The 21,700-nt window shown below is 43.6% G+C and overlaps 1 protein-coding gene and 1 pseudogene across 1 annotated transcript; one reads left to right on the top strand and one right to left on the bottom strand.

Annotated features, from left to right (window-relative positions):
* Positions 1 to 1,285: 1,285 nt before the first annotated feature.
* LOC138206095 (plasma membrane calcium-transporting ATPase 1-like) lies at positions 1,286 to 20,391 on the top strand (annotated as a pseudogene).
* Positions 15,398 to 20,073, bottom strand: tmpob (thymopoietin b). The gene is made up of 6 exons (XM_069162592.1): positions 19,448 to 20,073; positions 19,158 to 19,275; positions 18,333 to 18,488; positions 18,040 to 18,149; positions 17,856 to 17,956; positions 15,398 to 17,409 (listed from the first exon to the last, which is right to left on the bottom strand). The coding sequence occupies exons 1-6, from the start codon at positions 19,676 to 19,678 to the stop codon at positions 17,028 to 17,030; spliced, it is 1,098 nt and encodes a 365-aa protein (XP_069018693.1). The 5' UTR covers positions 19,679 to 20,073; the 3' UTR covers positions 15,398 to 17,027.
* Positions 20,392 to 21,700: the final 1,309 nt, after the last annotated feature.

Here is a 21,700-nt window from a genome sequence, read left to right as displayed (position 1 = left end):
AAGTAGCATGAAGTAGAGTTAACACGGAATCAAACGGTTTTCTAATCACTTATCAGTAAAGCTAAATATACAGATGACAGTTTCCATTAACACAACAATATAAATGTGAGTAAACTAAACGCAACTAAACTTTATTTCTATAGTTTTTTTTTTGTCCACACTAGGTGGAGGGAAAGATTAAAATGTCCAGTTCGTTGACGATAAGGACGAAGCTAGTTTCAACGGCTCTTTCAACGGCTCAGGGTTTCCAGATTAAAACTTTTATCAGGAGAATAAACCCGAATTAATAAATCATTTAATAACACGATAATCTGACATGGAAGTTATGTATCCTTTTTTTTTTTTGTAATTAAATAGACAAAATTGCTTCACACAATTTTCTGATTATTTTGAAAAAAGTAGGTAATGAGTGTAAAAAAACAAAAAACAAAAACAAAATTTGCTACCAAGATACTCATGTCAGTAAAATACCTTATTTTAAATGAACGTTAATCTACCGATAATTACTGGATGTTAACTCAATTTTAAAATGTTTCAACTAAACGCGACTAAACTTCAATATCTTAAATTTCGTGGACACAAGGGAGAAAAAAAAACGTGATTATTTTTCCAGAAATATTTCGCGTTCAACAACGTCGGTCTGCACAGTTTTGCTGTGTGTCAGGCACAAAGTCACCACAAAGTCACCACAAAGTCACCACAACACCTGGAGACGCCACCTTTATCTCAGTTTATGCCGCATTATTAACTGGGAAATGACTCGGAGCTGTTTAATCTAAAATGTCATCCGACTCGATTGAGATTCTTCAAAGACGATTAAACTCATTCTTCAGAGAATGAGCTGGTCTGATCAGGATAAAATAAAAATAAATATATACAGCTTCAGTAATGTTACAATGCAGGTGAAACACACATCAATAAGCTGAACCAGTCCCCTCCTGTTGTCCTGAGTGCATGTGTGTGCTCAGACCTTCGAGGTTGATTTTATTTCAACAACTTATCATTTCCAGTCAAGTGATATTTGGATATTAACTTCAGTTAAATCATATGATGATACAATCCTGCACTTTTTGTATATTAATTCAAAGTTTCTTCCCTATGGTTACTTTTTTTGTTCTCTCATTAGGCCTCTGAAATGACCTTATCTGTGTATCCCCCCTACAATCACAGAGTCTCTGTCAGGCTTGATCTGCCCCTCAGGCCTACCATCGAGTCTGTTTTATTGGCGGGCCTCTGTTGAGTCCTTGAGGAAGAAGAAATGGCCAGCGACTCTCCCACTAGTTTATTGCGGGAGCTGTGCTCGCTCATGGAATTAAGAGGACTGGAAGCAATTGCTAAGATCAAGGAGTGCTATGGAGACGTTAATGGACTGTGTACCAGACTGAAAACGGCACCCATCAAAGGTAAATATGCGTCCCAGACTGTCTTTCTAAAGCAGCAGGGCTGACAGCCAGCTGGAGCATCACGGCACCAAAGATGTGGATCTGAAACTAAATTTGAGCTCAGCCACAGCCCGGGTGACACTCCACTGTAGGTGTTTTCATTCAGAGCCACTGCAGTCAGCTGTATGCAAAAGTTTGAGCACCCCAAGTATGTTGGATACATTTTGAATTTTGATGAGATAAAAGAAAAAGACATTTTTAAAAACAAGCCTTTTTAAAATGTTGTATCATGAAGTAAAGTTTAGACACCTTGCTATACTGTTAACGTCTCAGAATTTGTTTGACTTTTATTGAATCGTCAATAATTTCCAGTTAGTCGTCTGATGACGAGTCCATATTTGATAGATTCTCTTCTACCATTGGCTCCTTGAAGTAACTGACTGAGGAACCTGAAAATGAAGCTAACTGATGCCTCCAGAGCAGGGAAAGGTTTAATCCTCCCGTTGTCCTCGGGTCAAAATGACCCGCAGCTGTGTTCAACCAAGTTCTATTTTATTTCTATATTTTTATATTTTTTTGGGATCATTGGTCATCATTCTTTAAAGAAACCCTCACAGCCTCCTTGTCACCAATGATCCCCAAAAATATGAAAATAAAAAAAGAACTTGGTTGAACACAGCTGCGGGACATTTTGACCCGAGGACAACGGGAGGTTTGTCATTAACCCAAAACATATTCGTTTTATTCTAGTCTGACTTGAGGGATGGTTAACCCGGCGATGGTGAAAGTCAACTCTACATTTGTGTCCGCTTGCAAAAGCTGTGTGCTCTCTTTTATTTTTCAATGGTAAAAGCAATTCACATCCTTCATCTTGACCTTTTTTTTTTTTTTAAGGGAATAAGAGCTGTGTGAGTTCAGATCTTCATCAGCGAGCTAAAGCAAATGCGTGGTACTAACAAAACCTAAGAGCTTGTGTTCAAGATACAAATTAGAAAACATGGCATGGTGTAATGACACATTTGATATTGTAATATTATGTATTAACATACATTTTCCACCCATTCACAAGGCAACAGATCTGTCAGCTTCATACCTATGCTTCAATTTTATTGTTGTTGTTGTTATTAAAGAAAGATTTGTTTAAATCTAGTAGAATATTTTTATACTGAATGTCTGTCTAAATAGATGTTAAAATAAACCTCATTGAGTTTGAGCAAAGTTTGGACAAACATTATTTTGTTCTCCAAAGATAGAAACACTGGTATTCTATGGGGTTAAATAATTCTGCAAATGTGAGATTAATAATGATCATGTTTGTCAATATTTACAGATGTCAAATCACTCGTGAATTTGTTTTTCAGAGTTTAAAACATGTGAAGAGGGTAGGATCAGGCATTGTCTTGGATCAACAGATGTTAGATGGAATATAAACAAAGTTTAACGGTGTAAGGGCTCAGAGGAGGACATTTGGAGTGATGTTGTCTTCCTGTCTTCTGCTGCAGGTTTAGATGGAGACCCAGACGACATCGAAAGAAGGAAACTGGAGTTTGGAGAGAATATCATCCCTCCTAAAAAACCCAAATCCTTTTTGATGTTAGTGTGGGAAGCCCTGCAGGATGTCACGCTAGTCATCCTGCTGGTGGCAGCCGCAATTTCATTCAGCCTTTCTTTCTACTATCCGCAAGATACTGAGAATCTGAGTGAGTTTCTATTTTTTTTAATTATATTCACTGTTTGGTGAAATGAAAACTTTACATCTTTAGAAAAGTTTCATTAACTTTATTGTAACCGGATGCCAAACTGATGAGCCTATCGGGGCACACCACGGTGAGACAGGAGCATAGCTGTGAGATGGTATACCATGCCACATGAAGACCAGGTGCATCGGCATATTATGGGTTTAGGTGCAAAGTCACCACAATGAAACTACAGCAATGCAGTTGTGGGGATTTTGAAAAATTCCAAGTTCTCACAAATATTGCGAAGATTGCTTGAATTTGCTTTAATTATTGCGAGCGTAAGATCGTGATTTCCTGGAGGGACTGATCAGTAGTAAACAAAAGCAAATCTTGACTTTTGATATGTGGAGAGACAAACATGCAGGCTTTGTGTTTCTTTCCATTTCTGTTTTTTTTTTATGAGTCAGTTATAGGACATGGAATGTTGGTATCACTGAATTAGTGTCCATCAATGGTAGAAATGTGGTGACAAGGGACCTGGCAGGAGTCATGTGGTCTGATTAGGTCATCACTCAGTTTAGAGTACACCATCTTTAAAAAAACAAACACAGGAGTGTGACGTGTCCTATTAAAGTTGGGCTAGACTTATCCTCCAAAACCTTGATAGTCCTGTACAGAAAAGTCAGAGGCCACTTCCTGTAATATGTAAGTAACAGTGACATCGGTACAGAAAACTAAAACTCCAGCCTGTGTTGTCTCCATTCAGACTGTGGATTGGGAGCTTCTAAAAGGGAGGATGGTGAGGAGGAGGCCGGATGGATTGAAGGTGCCGCCATCCTCCTGTCTGTTTTTTGTGTTGTGCTGGTGGCGGCCTTCAACGACTGGAGCAAAGAGAAACAGTTCAACAGCCTGAAAAGCCGCATTGAGCAGGAGCACAAGTTCAATGTAGTCCGAAAGGGGGAGGTGATCCAGCTCAACGTTTCAGAACTCGTTGTCGGCGACATCGCACTCGTCAAATATGGTGAGAGAAGACGAAGCTCTATGGTAGAGCTCACTGCTGGTTCAATGTCAACTTTACCAGTTTACCCCAATGATGATGAGAGCTACGTATCAAACCTAGCTGTCTGCTTTCAATTACTGACTTGTCTTCCTTACATATTAACATGTAAACATGAGAATGTAACTGTCTATATAAAGTTTCTTTAATATCCCTGCAGATTGCAACGTTGTATGTTATTTATTTAAAAAAAACCAAAAAACAGCAGAATTTAAAAAAAATGTCTCGGGATGAAGAAAATATTTTTCCATCACTGCACCAGTTAACTTTGTTTCTTTTCCGGTTTGTCATGTGACAGACTGATTATATAATGATGAACAGATGAGGATGAGCAGTTGTGACCTCTTTTGTGTTGGCGTTCCAGGTGACCTCCTCCCTGCTGATGGTGTCCTGATTCAGAGCAACGATCTGAAGGTTGACGAGAGCTCTCTGACCGGAGAGTCGGATCATGTCAAGAAGGATATTCACAAAGACCCCATGTTACTATCAGGTGCATAACTCCGCTCCATTCACATCAAATTACAGCCACGTTCAGTGTGACCGATGCAATCTTTGTCAGCTTTTAGGAGCCAGTTTCTGCACCGTGTTAAATCTGATCATCATTTTCACACATACAGACTGAACATCAAACCTCTTCTAACAGTTTTAAACCAATTAAAAATACTTAAGAAATAACTGTATTTTCATGGGGACTCTGTGTGAAAAATGTTTAAACCAAACACGAGTAAATTTTAGGGAGTGTATTGTACCTGCTTCAAGCTCCCCAGTTACACATACATAACTGCAATGGTTGCTTGGACCCAGTTTGTGCCCCTCAAAATTTAAAACATCACAGTCTGCAGCCACACCACCTTAACTGACTACTTGTCGATCATTGGTTCATTGGTTTTAAAAATGAGAATGAGTGTGCATGAGTATACACACAAAATAATTGCGCTCAAAGCCAAGGAGTTGGTACCCAAGTTGCCACAGAAACCTTGCCAAAAGCTTGAGATGATACAGTGAGAGCACACGTTTTGATTTGATCAAATATCATACCCCTCGGTCTATCTCCTAAACAAGACACAGGGTCAAACCATGTGATTTTTGTGAAGTTTTTAGGGGAAAATGGAAAATGGCAAAATTCCTCAGCCATGTCTTTCTCTCAGGTACCCATGTGATGGAGGGCTCTGGCAGGATGGTAGTTACTGCGGTAGGTGTGAACTCCCAGACTGGAATCATCTTAATGCTGATCGGTACTGGTGAAGGCGAAGTTGTTGATGAAACCAGCAAGAAGGAAGATGAGCAGAAAAACAAGACAAAGGACAAGAAAGGTAAGTCCTGAAGTAAACCATATGAACAAAATCCATTTAGATTTAGTTTTATTGTGATTTGATCCAAAACATTTCTTGCATCTTAATCACCTTCTAATGGAAAAGCCCCCGTACAAAGCTGGAACCTAATCTTGTTTTGCTCAAGACCACTTTCACATGTGGACAGAAGAAGCTGAGGATGGCAGTGAGATATGACCCCTCTGCTTTTTTCTTTGTAGTCACATGTACGTTTGTGTTTGGGACAAAACACCGGCATTAAAACCAGCTGCAGGGCTGCACATGTGCAAACACATAGACACCCACTGAGATCTAATAACGGGGTCATTCGTCAGCTAGTGTCACACATTCTCACCGGATTCATTCTTGTTGGTGTGTGGAGAGTAGTTTCTTCGTGAACTAGTTTCTTGTCGTGATTATGGAGATGTTTGTTAAAATTCAGTCTTCGACTGAACCCAGAACTCAAACCTGTGTGACATCAGTGAAGTTTGTGGGATTAAAGACGTTTTCCTTTCTCAGTCTGTGTTCTTGTGAAACATCACTCATGGCCTGAGTACTGTCCCAAAGTCCACAAGAGGGTGTTGAAACTTAACACAGCGGTTTACACACATTTTAAACTTAATGAAAAGGAAGCACTTACATTATGAAGAGAAGAAGTTAGAGCAGCGTTTTTTCAGAGATGATTTGGTCATATTTTCCAAATGGCGGTTACTGACTGATGAAGTCAGCATTGGTTGGCTCAGAGTCACATCTTTCTGTATCTGTGTCAAATTAAAAACTCTTGTTTTCTAATTAAAGGCCTTATAGCAGTCAATTGCTGTTAAGTTTTTTTTTAAAATTGCGGTTAAATTGGCATCAGTTAAATCAAACATTTTCTGATGTTTCAAATTAAAAACCTTCTGGGAGCTCAAATTGAATATCCCTTTCCTGGTAAGCTTGTAAAGTGAAACATCTGCAGGAAGTGTTGATTTCATTGACATCAGTTTAGCAGTGGTTTGCCAAGTAGTAATACTTGATAGTAAAAAAAACTTCCTTGGCTGTGCATTAAGATTTAACCATTATTTAAGGGATGGCTTATATGAGAGAATCCATGGGAAAGCTAGATAAACAAAAACTGTGATTTTTTTGTTGTTGTTGTTGTTGGCATCAGCAGTAGCTTTGATGAATTGTGTTCTGACACCTGAATGTTTTACTGATTTTCTTTGCCCTTTGTAGGAAAAAAGGGTGAAGACGTTGGGGAGATGCCGGCACTCAATGAGGAGGAAGACGCGGCGAATGATAAGAAAAAGGCACCAGTTAAGGAGAAATCTGTCCTCCAGGAGAAGCTCACCAAGCTGGCTTGGCAGATCGGCAAAGCAGGTACGAACATGAATGTGATAACTGGTGAGCAGAGTGTGAATATCACAGACATCTTGTCAACATCACCCGAGAACTGCTGTTCCCCGCCTCTCGCTGTTTGCTACATTAGATGTGCTCACGATCAGCTTCACCGCTCAGCTTGAACTCTGTCTCTCTTTTTGTCTGTCTCTCTCCGTCTGTGTCTTCAGGTGCGATCGTGGCGTTGCTCACGGTCATCATCCTCATCATTCGCTTCCTGATTGATACCTTTTGGGTTCAGGGGGTTCCCTTCTCTGGGAAGTGTTTGCCCATCTACATGCAGTTCATGGTCAAGTTCTTCATCATCGGTGTGACGGTGCTGGTGGTGGCTGTTCCTGAAGGTCTCCCTCTGGCCGTCACCATCTCCCTCGCCTATTCAGTCAAGGTCTGCTTGTATGCAGCATTTACACTCTGTCAACCGGAACACTATTTGTAAACAGGCTTGTACCATGTCAGACCAAAAACATGTGATTTTTATAATTTCTTGAAAGTTTAGTTTTGTGTAATATGAACAGGCATCTGTTATATGTTGAACAATTGTTATATATTTGTAGTTTTAGCACTCATTTTGTTGTACTCATTAGTTGGGAGCATCAACCATTAGTAGAAAAGTAGTAAAGGAACAAAACAATCCTGGATGAAACATAGTTCCTTCTGCAAATGTCTTAAGTGAATTCAGAACAGAATACTCTGACTGAGGCAATGCTGCTCTCCTGCATTGTCAGAAAATGATGAAGGACAACAACCTGGTCCGCCACCTGGACGCCTGTGAGACGATGGGCAACGCCACGGCCATCTGCTCCGATAAGACTGGCACACTGACGATGAACCGGATGACAGTGGTGCAGGCCTACATCGCTGAAAAACACTACAAAGAGGTGCCAAGTCCAGACCTCATCCCCCCCAAGATCCTGGACCTGCTCATCACGGGCATCGCGGTCAACTGTGGCTACACCTCCAATATTTTGGTGAGCTGTAAATAGACATTCCTTCAGTTCAGCATTAGGCTCAGAGGGCAGGTTGGTTCGAAGAGCCTCCACAGCCTCGATCCGCGGCACAGAGCACACACACAGGTTCAGATAGAAGAGTTCAAAAGCACCAACAAGTTCTGGTCATCACTTACCTTTTCATCAGTTCTCTGCTGACTAGAAATGTTTTGTATTATTATAATCAATTATTCCTGATACTCTTCTGGATTAAATAATCCGTTTTTTTAGTATAACAGTATAACCTTAAGCTCGAAACCCTCAAGGGGTTACGTAATAGATCGAAGTTGCTATTACAGGATAAATATACAAGAACATCCATCTTTGGTTAAGTAAAATGTGCTATTTCTGAATAACTAGTACGTGCACATTGCACACTGTCCCCGTACGGGAGTCTTTGCTTTATAGTTCTGCCAACAAAAATAGAGAACAAACATTTTAACAATCAGGGCATAATGTTTTGACAATGTTATGAAAAACATTTTAAGAATGTTAACACATTTTGTTTTTGGATTAAACTTCATCCCACTTTTAAGAAGAACATCCTGAGAAAAAAAACAAAAAACTTCCCCTTGAAAACATTACTAGAACATTGCATAATATTCATTGAAATATTCTAGCTGAATATTCATCAACTTGTGCTTGGATTTTACATCCTTTCTGCTGTTGTTGCTCCCTGCAGGTTCCTGAGAAAGATGGCGAGCTGCCCGGCCAGATCGGAAACAAGACTGAATGTGCCTTACTGGGATTCACCCTCGACCTGCAGCAGGACTATCGGACTGTCCGCAATCGAATCCCAGAAGAGAAACTAGTAAAGGTCTACACCTTCAACTCTGTGAGGAAGTCCATGAGCACTGTGCTAAAGACCGAAGGTTGCAACTACGTACTGTTCAGCAAGGGGGCCCCTGAGATCCTGCTCAACAAGTAGGTTTACTGCTTCTGCTCACAGCGCTCTGTGCTCAGTCAGGTGATAATCACACGACTGTCCCGTGGTTCCAGGTGCTGCAAGATCATTACGGGCGGCGGCAAGACCAAAACCTTGAGACCTCAGGATCGAGATGCCCTCATGAAGAAGGTGGTTGAGACGATGGCGTCTGAGGGACTGAGGACCATCTGCCTCGCCTTCAGAGAATTCTCTGCCAGTGATGGAGAGCCCGACTGGGACAAAGAGGCCCACATCATCACTGACCTCACATGCATTGCGGTGGTCGGCATTGAGGACCCATTACGACCTGAGGTATGTCACCTCCACATTTATACAGGAGTACATGGAGGCAACCAGCCAACCACAGTAATAATGCATAAAGCAGTTGTCACTGCTCTCTCATTATTCCAACCACAAACACACTCTGTGTACCCCAACATGTCATCGTCAACATTACTTTTGAACAGCTGCAATAAGTGTGTGAAGCTGTGATCAGCGCATCATCAGTCTGTTTTCTTTATCCATCATTTAGTATTTTACCTTTATGTCTTCAGTGTTCTGTCATCTATCCAGACCATTGCATCAACCTCAGTATACATCATTTTCTGCTTGCTTTTTTCTTTTGTTGTTCCCACCAGGTACCAAGCGCCATCAGAATGTGCCAGCGGGCTGGGATCACTGTCCGCATGGTGACCGGAGACAACATTAATACCGCCCGCGCTATCGCCATCAAATGTGGCATCCTGCAACCTGGAGACGACTTCCTGTGTATCGAGGGCAAAGAGTTCAACCAACGAATCCGCAACAAGCTGGGCAAGGTGAGACGAACACAGAGACAAAGGACTTGATTGATCTCCCGGGATTAGCAATTGAAAATCTCTGCACATGCCCGCACATCATTCTGTACAGTGACGCACAAACATCCCAGCGAAGTCACAATATAAAATACAGAAACGTGAGGACATTGAAATCTTATGCACCTGTGCTCACCGTCATTGTGTGACAGAAGGGAGTGGCAGGTTGGTGTGGAGGGAGATGGATATGTGGCTCTTGTAAGATTACATTTTTGTGGCACAATAGCTAACACCGAACAGACTGCCACAAAGTCTGGGCCCAGTTGTTGAGAGTCGCTGCTTTAGTGGAGACCAGCATCACTTTACAAAATGAATGTTTTGCAGTTACGACGCCACACTCTCGTCTTCTGTCTCTGCAGATTGAGCAGCAGCGTATTGATGAGATTTGGCCCAAACTGAGAGTCCTCGCCAGATCATCTCCGTCGGACAAACACACTTTGGTCAAAGGTTTGACTTTAAACCGGGTTGCACAGGGTGGGCGGGGCGGCACACAGTGGGGGCTGGATAGATTGGGCTGATAAAAGATCAGTTTGTTACGTACACATCAGCATTGAATTCAATAAAAGGCATTCTTCAAAAGAGTAAATAAGAGAAGATGTGAGCACGTACAAATTAGATGGCAACCTTGTTAGAAAATGAAAGTTTTAAGATGAGTTTAAAGGTGGTCCTAGTCAGGATGAACTGTAGAGTGTCTCAGCCGTGTGACTGTCCATCATCTTCTCAGGTATCATTGACAGCACAGTGCTGGGAGAGAGGCAGGTTGTTGCTGTCACTGGAGACGGAACAAATGACGGTCCCGCCCTCAAGAAAGCAGATGTTGGCTTTGCCATGGTAACGACTGTCGACAACGTCCTCGAATGCATTTCGTTCCATTTGTTACATTGAAGATGGTTTTGCGGAATGTTTTGTCGACCAATGAGAATGGTGCCAGGTTCACGTGAGCTCGCCGACGTGCTGTGATCTGCAGGGCATCGCAGGGACGGATGTAGCAAAGGAGGCGTCTGACATCATCCTGACTGACGATAACTTCAGCAGCATCGTCAAGGCTGTTATGTGGGGCAGGAACGTATATGACAGCATCTCCAAGTTCTTGCAGTTCCAGCTGACTGTCAACGTGGTCGCTGTCACCGTGGCCTTCACTGGAGCCTGCATTACCCAGGTCAGAGCCTCCTGAAAACCTCCTATTTTAAGGAACGCTGGACAGAGATCGCGTCAGGCTTCACGAAGCAGATCAGACGGCAGGAAAAGCAGCGAGCATCCTGTCCATTTTCAAAATAAAACACCCTGCGCAGACTCCTAATTGTATATCACATCCTTTCCTCAATGTCTCCTCTCCTCAGTCACAGGTGTCCATGTTACGGATGTCAGTTTACAAAAATGTGCCGTATCATTCCCGTTAACTAACTGAACCCAAAAGGGACCCCTGTGCTACGCCGTACTCGTCTCTAACATAAGAATTCACTTTTTCAGAGATGTACAGTACACAGCTGAAGCTGAGCTGCGAACAATATGACAGATAACGTCAAAATGTGTTTTCCAGGACTCTCCTCTGAAAGCTGTGCAGATGTTATGGGTCAACCTCATCATGGACACCTTTGCTTCACTGGCTCTCGCCACCGAGCCTCCAACTGAGTCCCTGCTGCTCAGAAAACCATATGGCCGCATGAAGACGCTCATCTCCCGCACCATGATGAAGAACATTCTGGGACACGCCATCTACCAGCTTATCATCGTCTTCACTCTACTCTTTGTTGGTCAGTGAACGCACCACAGCTTCACGGCCTGAAACAAAGTCACTGTGTTTGAGTATAGGGCCACTGATCCACATTATTATATATGAGATGAACTGAAATTGCTGTCCATCTCCAGCGGCCGAAAGTTCCTTTTGACAAAGTGATCTGAAGCAGAGGAGTCTTTGCACTGAAGACTCCGTCCTTCCAGTTACTAACCTGAGATACCTTTGAACAACTAGGATACTCTTGCCACATGATGTAAATGGTCTGTACTTGTATAGCGCTTTATCACCTTTGGGTCTCAAAGCCCTTTAACGTGGTTTTCCCATTCACACACACACTAATGAGACAGATCACCATGCAAGGTGCTGCCATCAGGAGCACATTCACACACCGACGGTACATCATCGGGAGCAACTTAGGGTTCAGTGTCTTGCTCAGGGGCACTCGGGCATGTGGACAGGAGGAGCTGGGGATCGAACCACCAACCTTCCGATCGGTGCGCGACCCACTCTGCCGTCTGAGCCACAGCCTCCCTCTAAAGGCCGACGTGAGGCCGTCGTACAACTCGTATATGTTCAGGTGTTGACACACTGGTTGGGAGCCTGACTTCATTTAGCCTTCAACAGATAGTGTTCAGTAAAAATGTGAAATGAGCTCCGAGGTAAAACCGGTTGTCAGTGAAGGGACGTTGAGAACGAGGTGCTGTGATTGAGTTTCAGGGGGGCTTTGTTACTTGGTAAATGTAACATATTAGTCTCTAAATCTAAGCATATAGTTTATATAAGTTTATACTGTACATATATAGTACATGGATTCGGCACATAACCACCCGCTGTATGTATAGAAATAAAAAATACATTCAGTATTTATTGCAGCACTTTTACACAACTTTGCAGTATTTTTTCATACATGTGCATGTACATAATAATTCTATATCTATGTGTGCTTCTCTTTAAGCTTTGTTGTCCTCAATGTATTTTGAATTCCTTCTAAATGTAAACATAATGTTGTTTTTTTTCCACGATTTAAGAAGCAAATGTTTTTTTTTGTTTGTTTTGTTTTTTAAATCCCTTAATAACCAGTTAGTTGGTGAAAAAAAACATGACAAATATTTACATAAACTGCAATGCACTAAATAATCATTAATTCTTAATCCTTCTGAAATCCCATCAACAATGTCAGTTAGATCCTAACTTCTGCCAAGGAGATGATGGTTTGTTTGTCTGTTTCATCAAACTTGACTCGTGGTGTAAGAAGAAGAGGATCTTAATCTCATGGGGGGTTTCCACAAATTGTTTTTTTCCATTTTCATGAACATTGCAAGAGCAAGCGCCTCCTAAGCGCCATCCATCTTGAAATTCAGTCGTGAAGTCCAATAGTGACAAAACATGGACAATTCTAGAAATACGACAGCTTCACATCACAAGCGGTAATTCTCTTTCATCCACGTGAACTTTTTCTGAGTTAATCCAGGAAACATTCACCGTGACGGAGCATTCAGGGACGGTGGTCTCAAAAGGGGAAAACTGGAACTGGCACAACTGTAGCATCAACACAACAAAGAGGATTGAACCGTTCACCGTGGCGGAGGTCTGCCGTCTCAGAGTGCCCCGCGAGTTAGGCGTTTGTAAATGAAAGTTTTGAACAAAAGCAGACCCACCCGCTCAGTAATGTCCGTTCGTCTCTCCTACAGGCGAGAAGATGCTTCACATCGACAGTGGCAGGAACGCCCCCCTCCACGCCCAGCCCTCCGCCCACTACACCATCGTATTCAATACGTTCGTCCTCATGCAAATCTTCAATGAGTTCAATGCCCGCAAGATCCACGGAGAGAGGAACGTCTTCGAGAGTGTCTTCAAAAACCGCATCTTCTGCTCCATCATCCTGGGAACGATCGTCGCTCAGGTAATCCTGAAGTTGTCCCACCTGCTCAGACGGACATTGTTCAATGATGAGAGAATCTCTGTGTGACGTTGTCCCTCTGTCCTTCTGTAGTTGACAATCGTGCAGTGTGTTGGTAATCTGTTCAGCTGTGTGGGACTAGATCTCGAGCAATGGCTGTGGTGCATCTTCCTGGGATTTGGCAGTCTTCTGTGGGGACAGGTGAGAGACATTTTTTAAATAGATGATCAACTTTGTTTTGATAGGACAGGAAATTAAGGGAGCAAAAAAAAAAAACAACCCGATGACATGCAACAAAGTTTTCCAAGCAGACGTCCCGTCGTGCATCATCACTTAACATAATGCCACTGTTGTCTCTGACAGGGATGTAATATTTGTTCTTTCTCAGCTTGTGTCCAGTGTGCCTGACAGCTGGCTGAAGTTCCTTGATAAGATGATTGAATGCACACAGCAGGAGGTCACAGAGGATGAGACTGACCACAAAGAGATGGAGCTCAGGGAGAACAAGGTGTACCGGTGGCGGGGCATCCACCGCATCGAGGCACAGGTTTGGTTTCGCCTTTTAAAAACACCTGCACCTGGTTGCTTTTCTGACAACAATGCCCATAAGGTGCGCTCAGAGACACTTTGCACTTTCAGCAGAATTAGAAAACTGTCCACAGTGTCAAACACTCAGGACAACAATGGCCAAATAGTGGACGGACTGATCCACTGTCAGAATGGACCGTTGAGAGTAAGGCAGGCAGAGCCGGGCAGGAAAACGCCACAATTTCCTTTAATCCTTCACATGCTGAATCTGACAGTCTCCCTCTCGTCTCTCAGATCCGTGTGATGAAGGCCTTCAGAGACGGCTTGTCCGTCACCAGAAGTTTGGAATCACCCGAGTCTTCCAGCTCCATCCACAACTTCAGTACCACCCAAGACTTCCAGATGGAGGACTCCGTACCTCAGGTCCCCCTGATGGTTGAAGGAGAAGGAGAAGACGAAGGCAAAGGGGAAGGCAAAGGGGAAGACAAAGGGGAGGACAAAGGGGAAGGGGAAGGCCCTCCCCCTACCGACCGAAGCATCATCTCCACCCCACGGCCGACAAACGGATCGCCTTCGTCCAACCAGGAAAACCACCCGTCTCTTCTGCCCGGTTATGTTATGTAACTAAATATAAAAATGTTAACTTGACACAACTTTATCTTTGTTAGCTTGTTATAATTATTTTTTTATGTTGTGTCAAAAATGTTGAGGTTTGAATTCTGTGTAAATTGAAAAAAAAAGCTACTATAGCCTAATTAGTTTAAATATACATTGTTCAGTTAGTTCATTGTTCAGTTCATTTATTTTGACACATTCTTATACTCAAAATTCTTATGTTCATCTCATATGTACTTTTTTTTGTTCAATAAAAGAAAACATTTAATATCTACTTGACATGTCACAGCTTTTTGTGCTTCAACCAACTTTGGACTTTTTAGCGTGCGTGGTTTAGAAAGAGAAATTGTCAAAGCTGCCTGACACTTTGTTTGTGTAACTGGAACTCTTGGGAGTAGAAACAAAACCTCAATTTGTGGATTTCTGTTTGTTTAGGGCGGCGCACTGGGAAAGTGGTTTTGCACCGTCGCCTCACAGCAAGAAGGTCCGAACCTCGGCCGGGAGCCTTTCTGTGAGTTTGCGTGTTCTCCCCGTGCAGTTATTTTGGACACGATGATTTTGGTTATTAAAAACTGGTCGAGTTACATTTTTAAACCAAAATATTTTATGCCCAATGCACACAAAAAGAAAACAAATGGGTTTAAAAAAAAATATAATATATTGTTCAAATGTAGTTACAAAAGTGTTGCTATATTAAAAGATTTTTGTAAATTGCACTTGTATAAAAAACTAGTTTGAAAATAAATAATTTAATGTTGAATTGACTTTAATGTAAGTTAATTATCCACAAAAGTTTAGTAACATTGTGTTTGTGTTGTAAAAGCATTAATATGTTAATATATAAATGCATTTATGAGTCAGTAATTTTGTATTATGTGCACTAGATATTCCTATTTAATGACATAAAATTCTATGTTATCAAGACACAAATTAGAGCCATGGTTTCCTGGAAAAAGACATTTTCAAGGAGTTTTTTGAGACGATGCTTCACAGTGATGCAAAAATACAGGGGTTCTCCTCCAAGGATTCAGACAGGAGAAAAAAAATCTGGTAACAACCAAGTTTATTTTATGATACACTGCCTACATTATCATAAATAAACAGATTAAAAATCCTTACCCACATAACCCCTGTCGTTTCTGTCCGTTGTGGGAGAGCTGCCTGATGATCAATCACTTGTCTTAAGTCAGAAAGGTTCAGATTAAGATACAGTATTACTTGCTTGTGTTGCATATTGCTTTAAAATGTGCTATAAAAAGTTGAACACTCCACTTTAGAAAAATATCAAAATAGAAACAAACCCCCCCCCCAGAAATCTTCCCACCCCCAACATCACCTCCAGTGAACGCATCCTGGTGAACAACCCCGTTCACAATAACAATGTCTTTACTAGTAGTAATTTTGCTCAGGCAGAAGTGTAGAAGAAATCGGGAAACTGCACCCCCCCCCCGGGAGGATTTCCTATCCCCGGGTGTCGTCTTTGCTGGTCTGCCGTGTGTGGACACATGCAGTCAGTGAGGTGGGCTATGTGGGTGCACTGCAACAGCCGGTCCAGTATATCGGACCGAAGGATCAGAAATCTTACAATAACGGAACAAAAGAAAAAGCACAACAGAGCACTAAAACCTGTTTGACGCATTTAAACTGAGATGGGCATACTGGTATGGATGGAAAAAAAAAAAAGAAATCAATAATCTATAATCAAACTCTGCATCCTTAGTTTCCTCAAGGAGTATTTGTCACATGATTGGTGGATAATACTAAACAAACGCTGTTTGTAAATTGACGACAATGTTGCTACAAGATGCAAATGAACATTAAATGTCCTACCTCAAAATCAAGTAAATAAAACCATTATTACAACACAGAGTCATGATTTTAGCCACGATCGGAGTCCAACATGAGATCTTTCGAGCGGTGATCAGCCGCCGCGCGTTGCGTTTGTTTTCACTTGGTGTCGAATGCGGGCTGATTTTCGTCATGCGGCGACGTGACCTGATCCCACCTTGCGTCTCCTCCCGGCAGACCACGTTCAGAACCTTTGAGCTGAATCAACCTGAGCACCATAGAAATAATGAAGCACTCGTATCTAACTATAGCTACGCAGCTAATGCTGAAAGTCATACAGAGACACACGTGACATTCTGATATTAGTAGAAGCGCCGCTTTGTGCTTGGAAACAGGAAGCGGGAGGGCACGAGCAGTGCTGACGGTGTCCAGGCACTTCACCATCAGAAAAACACCTGGCAACAGCGTTAAGATGAAAAACTACAGTAGGACCTTCAAAAACTACAACCATGCACGGGTAAACTGGCCGCTCCGTTCTGCACTCGTTTCTACAGGTAAGGGTTAAATACACACAAAGACACAAACCATTCACAGATTCAAATCAACATTAAAAACGAGTCTCTTCTGACTGCCACAAAACGGTGTTATCCAGAAGCTACTGTTTGAGCGTTACCTCCCTCTTGTGGGGGGGAGGAGGAGGAGGAGGAGGAGGAGGAGGAGGAGGAGAGCCAGAGTCCAGAGAGGAGAAAGTTTATCGTTCCGATTAAATCTGCGTCCTTTGTCCAGAAGCGGGAAAGAGAAGAGGGTCTGCTGGAGTTGTGTTGTGCTGTGGCAGGCGGCGGGGGAGGCGGCGGCGGCGGCGGCGGGGGAGGCGACCGCTGACGGTCTTTACTCGCCGATGCTCTTCGCAGCGCCGCCGCCGAGGCCCAGGTAGGTGGCGGTCTGGTCCACGGCGCCTTGGAGCGGGACGACCACGCTGTCCACGAGGCCCTTGAGGGTGGCGATCTGATCCGAATCCAGGTTCCGGTAGGCGTAGAGGAGAGAGCCGCCCACCGCGGCGAGGAGCAGGAGCTTGAGCAACAGGGACAGAACGCCTCGTCGGACCGGCGCCTTGCTCGAGGAGACGCCGCCGCCCGCTCGGGAGAAAGACTCCGAAAAAGAGCGGCTCTCCGTGACGAAGCTGCGCTGCACACGGGACTCGTCCAGCCAATACTCACTCGGTTTCAAAGGTCGACCGGCCGCCCCTCTGATTGGACGCCTGCAGGTCGCACTGAGTGCAGGAACAGAACAAAACAAAACTTTTTTGTAACAATAAAATCCGAACTCGAGGTCCGCTTCCCGGCTTCTTCTAAAACTTACAACCACGTCTGGTGATCTTTTTCAGCACGTTTAGTTTTGCTCACTCGTCAACAGCTGAGGACAAAGACCGACCCCTGAAGGAGGTTCGTCTCTAAACTACCTTCAGCTCCAGGACTGAGGAAGTCGAGTCAACGGCAAAAGATCCAATAAAAGGCAATAACCGGACCTTGTGTTGTACTTTTTGAAAAAAGTAAATAACTCGTTCCATTTTGGAGAATTAACCTTCACACTCTTTTAGGACACTTAACTTTCACTTGGTTCTGTTGTTCCTTAATATTACCAAACACGTGATTCACACGCTGGACTTTGTGTGAGCGTCCCAACACGTGGACATAAAATCGATGGGTCAGCTGTTACCTCATGCCCGCTGGCGTGCTTATTTCGTTGGCGAGGATGTCTTCAACGACGTTCTCGCTGGCCTTTTTGGGGGTCTCTTCAGTGATAATCTCCTCCACCACCTGCGGGTGCCAAATAAAACATGTTCGTCCCAAACAAACTGCGCTCGAGTCGCTGCGAGGAGGAACAGAAGGACGTTCCTGACCTTGGTTTGTCGTCTGCTGCTGGTTCTGACGGTGACGGCAGCTTTCCCTCTGCTTCTCGCCGCCTTCTCCACCTCAGGGACTGGCTCCGGTTCGGGGGCAGCGAGCTCCTCTGTGACAACGCGGTTCACGTAAACACAACAGTGGAACGTCAGACACGGTGATCAATAATCTTGTCCGACGTTCATCAAACAGGTTTGCTACACACGGACATATTTAAGTCCAGTTAGGTTTGCCCCGCTGAGTCAGCGGACGTCTCAAAACACCCCCGCCGGTGTGCGGTCGCAGAGCTCACCATCTTCTTTGTCGCTGTACTGGTCAGAGTTTGTGTTGCCGTTCTGATTACTGTCCGCCTTGGGGAGAGCCGTGAGGTCCGTGGGACCGTCGGGTTCGGCCGGAGGCTGGTCCAACATCTTCTGCAGCTTCTTCTCGTACACCTTACGGGTGGAGGCTGAATGGACGGAGAGAGAGAGAGAGAGAGAGAGAGAGCAAACACGTCATGTCATTCGCTTTCGCTTTCGCAGGAGGATTCACACGGTGATGTTTGCTAATTTGACGTATTTTCCAGGCTGGTGATTTTCCAGTTGATATTATTTTCATGACAGATTTATCAGGATCTCGACAAACTACGATACAGACATAAAAATCCAGAACGAATCTCCTCTCCTCTGGCAGGCATTTCACATCTCTGAGGGCCAAAACCGCGCCGCACCGAGCGTCTCCATTACGAACAGTTTTAATGTAGGTATGGGAGGATGCCTTATCGTATTATGTACCGCACACTTTATCTTACGTCTTATTTCATTTCTCTTGTGTCAGTGTTGTTTATCATGTGAGCTATTCAGCAAAAAGTCTGCTGGGACCGGCTGGAAGCCATAAGAAAGGTGTGTTGACACACATATGTGTGTGTGTGTCTGTTGGGCAATAATTACAACAAAGACTAAATGCATGTTTTAGCTCATGTGAATTTGTTTTGTAACCTTATCCTGTGAAGTGCTGCATAAATCAATAATAATACAAACACTAACAAATGCGAGTTCATCAGACTTTCGCATCTTTTAATTGGCTCTTCGATGCCGTAAAGTTCCGTCCTTGTAAGTGTGAGAGGTGTGCAGCTCACCAACAATGGGTCCCGTGTCCACACCGTGCTTCGCCAGCTGCTGTCTCAGGTCTTCATCAGTGAGGTCCGTCACCTCCACCTCCTCCGTGCGGGGCTTGTCCGTCTTTTTGGTGGCTTTCTGGAGAGAAAACGGAAAAGATGCATCAATCCCCCTCCCTTCCTGTGGCAAGAAGTCGAAAACTTACACAAAAAAAAAACCAAAAAAAAATCATGGCGCCAGTTCACCCGCGCACGGAGTTTAAAAAAAAAAATGTCTCATTGAAACCGGGCGGCGAGACAAGAAACTCAACTCTTCCGGAGCGACTCTTGTTGGACACCACGGGGACGGGCAGCTCCTCGTCGCTGGAGAAGGTGTCGGCCGGCGGGCTCTTGTGGTTCAGGACGGTTAAGTTCTTCAGATACAGCTGCACGTACACTTCTTTTTTGTGCTCTCCGCTGGGGAGAGACACGTTGTTGGCGGTGAGCTCGGTCTTCAGCTTGTCCTTCGTGAGGACCGACGGGTCTTCCAGGAACTCTGCCATGCTTGTCTCTCTTATTTGCGTAAACCGGTGCGAGGGTTGGTTTTTTTTGTGTTTTTTTTTTTTGAATCTTCGCTTGCTCGCAGGAATGAGCCGCTACGAACAACAACAACAACAACAACACCACCAACACCAGGACCGAGCAGCGCTGTTGTCAAACAGAAGTGGCGCCTACCCGCTTTGCCGATTCAGCTAGCGGGACACGAGCGGGTTTCTCCTAAATAAAAGCCCGTTTCTGCTTGTTAGCCGAACAGAAAAAATAGTCTCGGGTAGCTTCGATTTTTCGAGAGCAGGTGCGCGTCCCCGTGTTGTAAATTAAACCAAAGCGGAACCAGGCGGCTGTGAATGGACTGAATTAGCTTAGCTTCAAGAACCGGTCCACTCGCTTCTGCCTCGCTTCGGTCGCAACAGGGCCGAGCAACGAGCCGATCCGCTATTGGACGGAGGAGCGCAGTAAGCCGCGCTCTGATTGGTCGGCTGTGAACGGCACACTGGCGAGGCGCCGCCACAAAGAAACCGCAGGTTGTGTTTGAAGACAACACGCTTCAGATAAAAACCCCGCCGACCAAATAAATTCACATTGTTGTCCCGGTTTTACTGACGGTGTTGATATATATATATTTTTTTTTATTTCATAAAGCGGACACGTGAGTTTAAGGCACTAATCCGAGTGACGAGAGAACAATGTTAATGGAGATTAAAAGGCTTCAGGTTCAGTCCGTCGTGTTTATTGGAAGGTTTCGGTCTAATCCTTAATGGTTCGTCACAATTCACAATTACTAACAATCCCTGGTTTCTATATTACAATGTGGTAACTTGACGAATGCCAAATGATTTATGTGAAATTAGCCTCTGTAACAGAAGAGGGCAGCAAAAGACACATTATTCTGAAGGAACATGGGTTTGGTTTGTTTAAGGTTTTATGTTGTTCATGATCAAAACACGCAAAGCTGATTGTTATAAAGCACACGATGTGATTTAAATGGAGAAGAAACAAGTATGAGAAGGGAGTCAAACAGACAATATATAAAACGTAGAAAATTAAGTGTACAAACTACTAAAAAAAAAAAATACAAAATCAAGAGAAAAGCAAAACAAACTACTTTTTAAAGGCTTTTTTTTTTTTTTAGAGATAAATGCACTGACTTGTCTTTAAGATTCTGTGCGACACTATTAGGTTGAGTTGAGGAAGCATCAGCATTAGTTTTCAACCTAGAAATCAAGAGGACAATAGGAAAGCTTAATAAAAACAGACACAATAATCCCCCCCCCCCCACACTCCACCACACACACTCACACACACACACACACACACACACACACACACACACACACACACACACACACACAGAAGCTGGTTGCAGCTTTTCTCTGTTGTGTCTTGCAAACTGAACATTTTGGGGTTATGGACTCTCTTGGACAAAACAATACATTGAGAGACTGTGATGGACATTTTCTGTTAGAGTGGTAGTCAGGCTGAAGTGCTATTTCATTTCTGCATATATTAGTGTGCAGCAATAAGCCAAGCCAACCTAGAAGCGCTGCCGCTTTTCCAAGTCTATGTGAGTATACTGGAAAAATAAACAACAACTACGGGTGAAATTTGGTTTTCAGCAAAAATACATGAGAAATCTGTATGTTTTTTTACATGGAACAAAATATTTGTTAACCAGTGTAATTAACAGATTAATCAATGAATAATCTCTAGCTGCAGCTCCACACACTCACACACAGACATGGCAGTGTTTGACCACCTCCTGTCTGTCTTGGGTGTCTAACACCACCCCCTGCTGTGGGGACAGTGGTTTGAGGTGGCACTGTGTGGCTCCCCACCTGTCCTTCAGCCTGGCCTCTCTGGGGCTTTCTGGGATGCTGCTGCAGAAACCAAGCAATTGATCCCCGCCTCAGCCCCAAACCACACTAAAACACAGCACTTCAAGTGTAGTTCAGCTTTTCCATAGTGGATTTGCCAATGGAGTGTAAGCGTAAAAAATGTTGAGCCCTTGAGAAACACCTCTTAAGCTT

Source organism: Embiotoca jacksoni, unplaced genomic scaffold (genome assembly GCF_022577435.1).
Source record: "Embiotoca jacksoni isolate LCO1_2020_lvr unplaced genomic scaffold, fEmbJac1.0.p SCAF_3, whole genome shotgun sequence".
Classification (NCBI taxonomy): Eukaryota; Metazoa; Chordata; class Actinopteri; family Embiotocidae; genus Embiotoca; species Embiotoca jacksoni.
The sequence above is the reverse complement of the archived record's forward strand: the minus strand, read 5'-3'. Positions and strand labels throughout refer to the sequence as shown.

Bases quoted from the DNA above. Each gene is read 5' to 3' on its own strand.
- tmpob (XM_069162592.1), bottom strand. From the start codon at position 19,678: ATGGCAGAGTTCCTGGAAGACCCGTCGGTCCTCACGAAGGACAAGCTG. The intron at 19,276-19,447 runs GTTGAGTTTCTT...TTTTCTCTCCAG, and splicing joins ACAAGAGTCGCTCCGGAAGA to AAAGCCACCAAAAAGACGGA. The intron at 17,410-17,855 runs GTAACAGCTGAC...TCCTGCACTCAG, and splicing joins AGCACGCCAGCGGGCATGAG to TGCGACCTGCAGGCGTCCAA.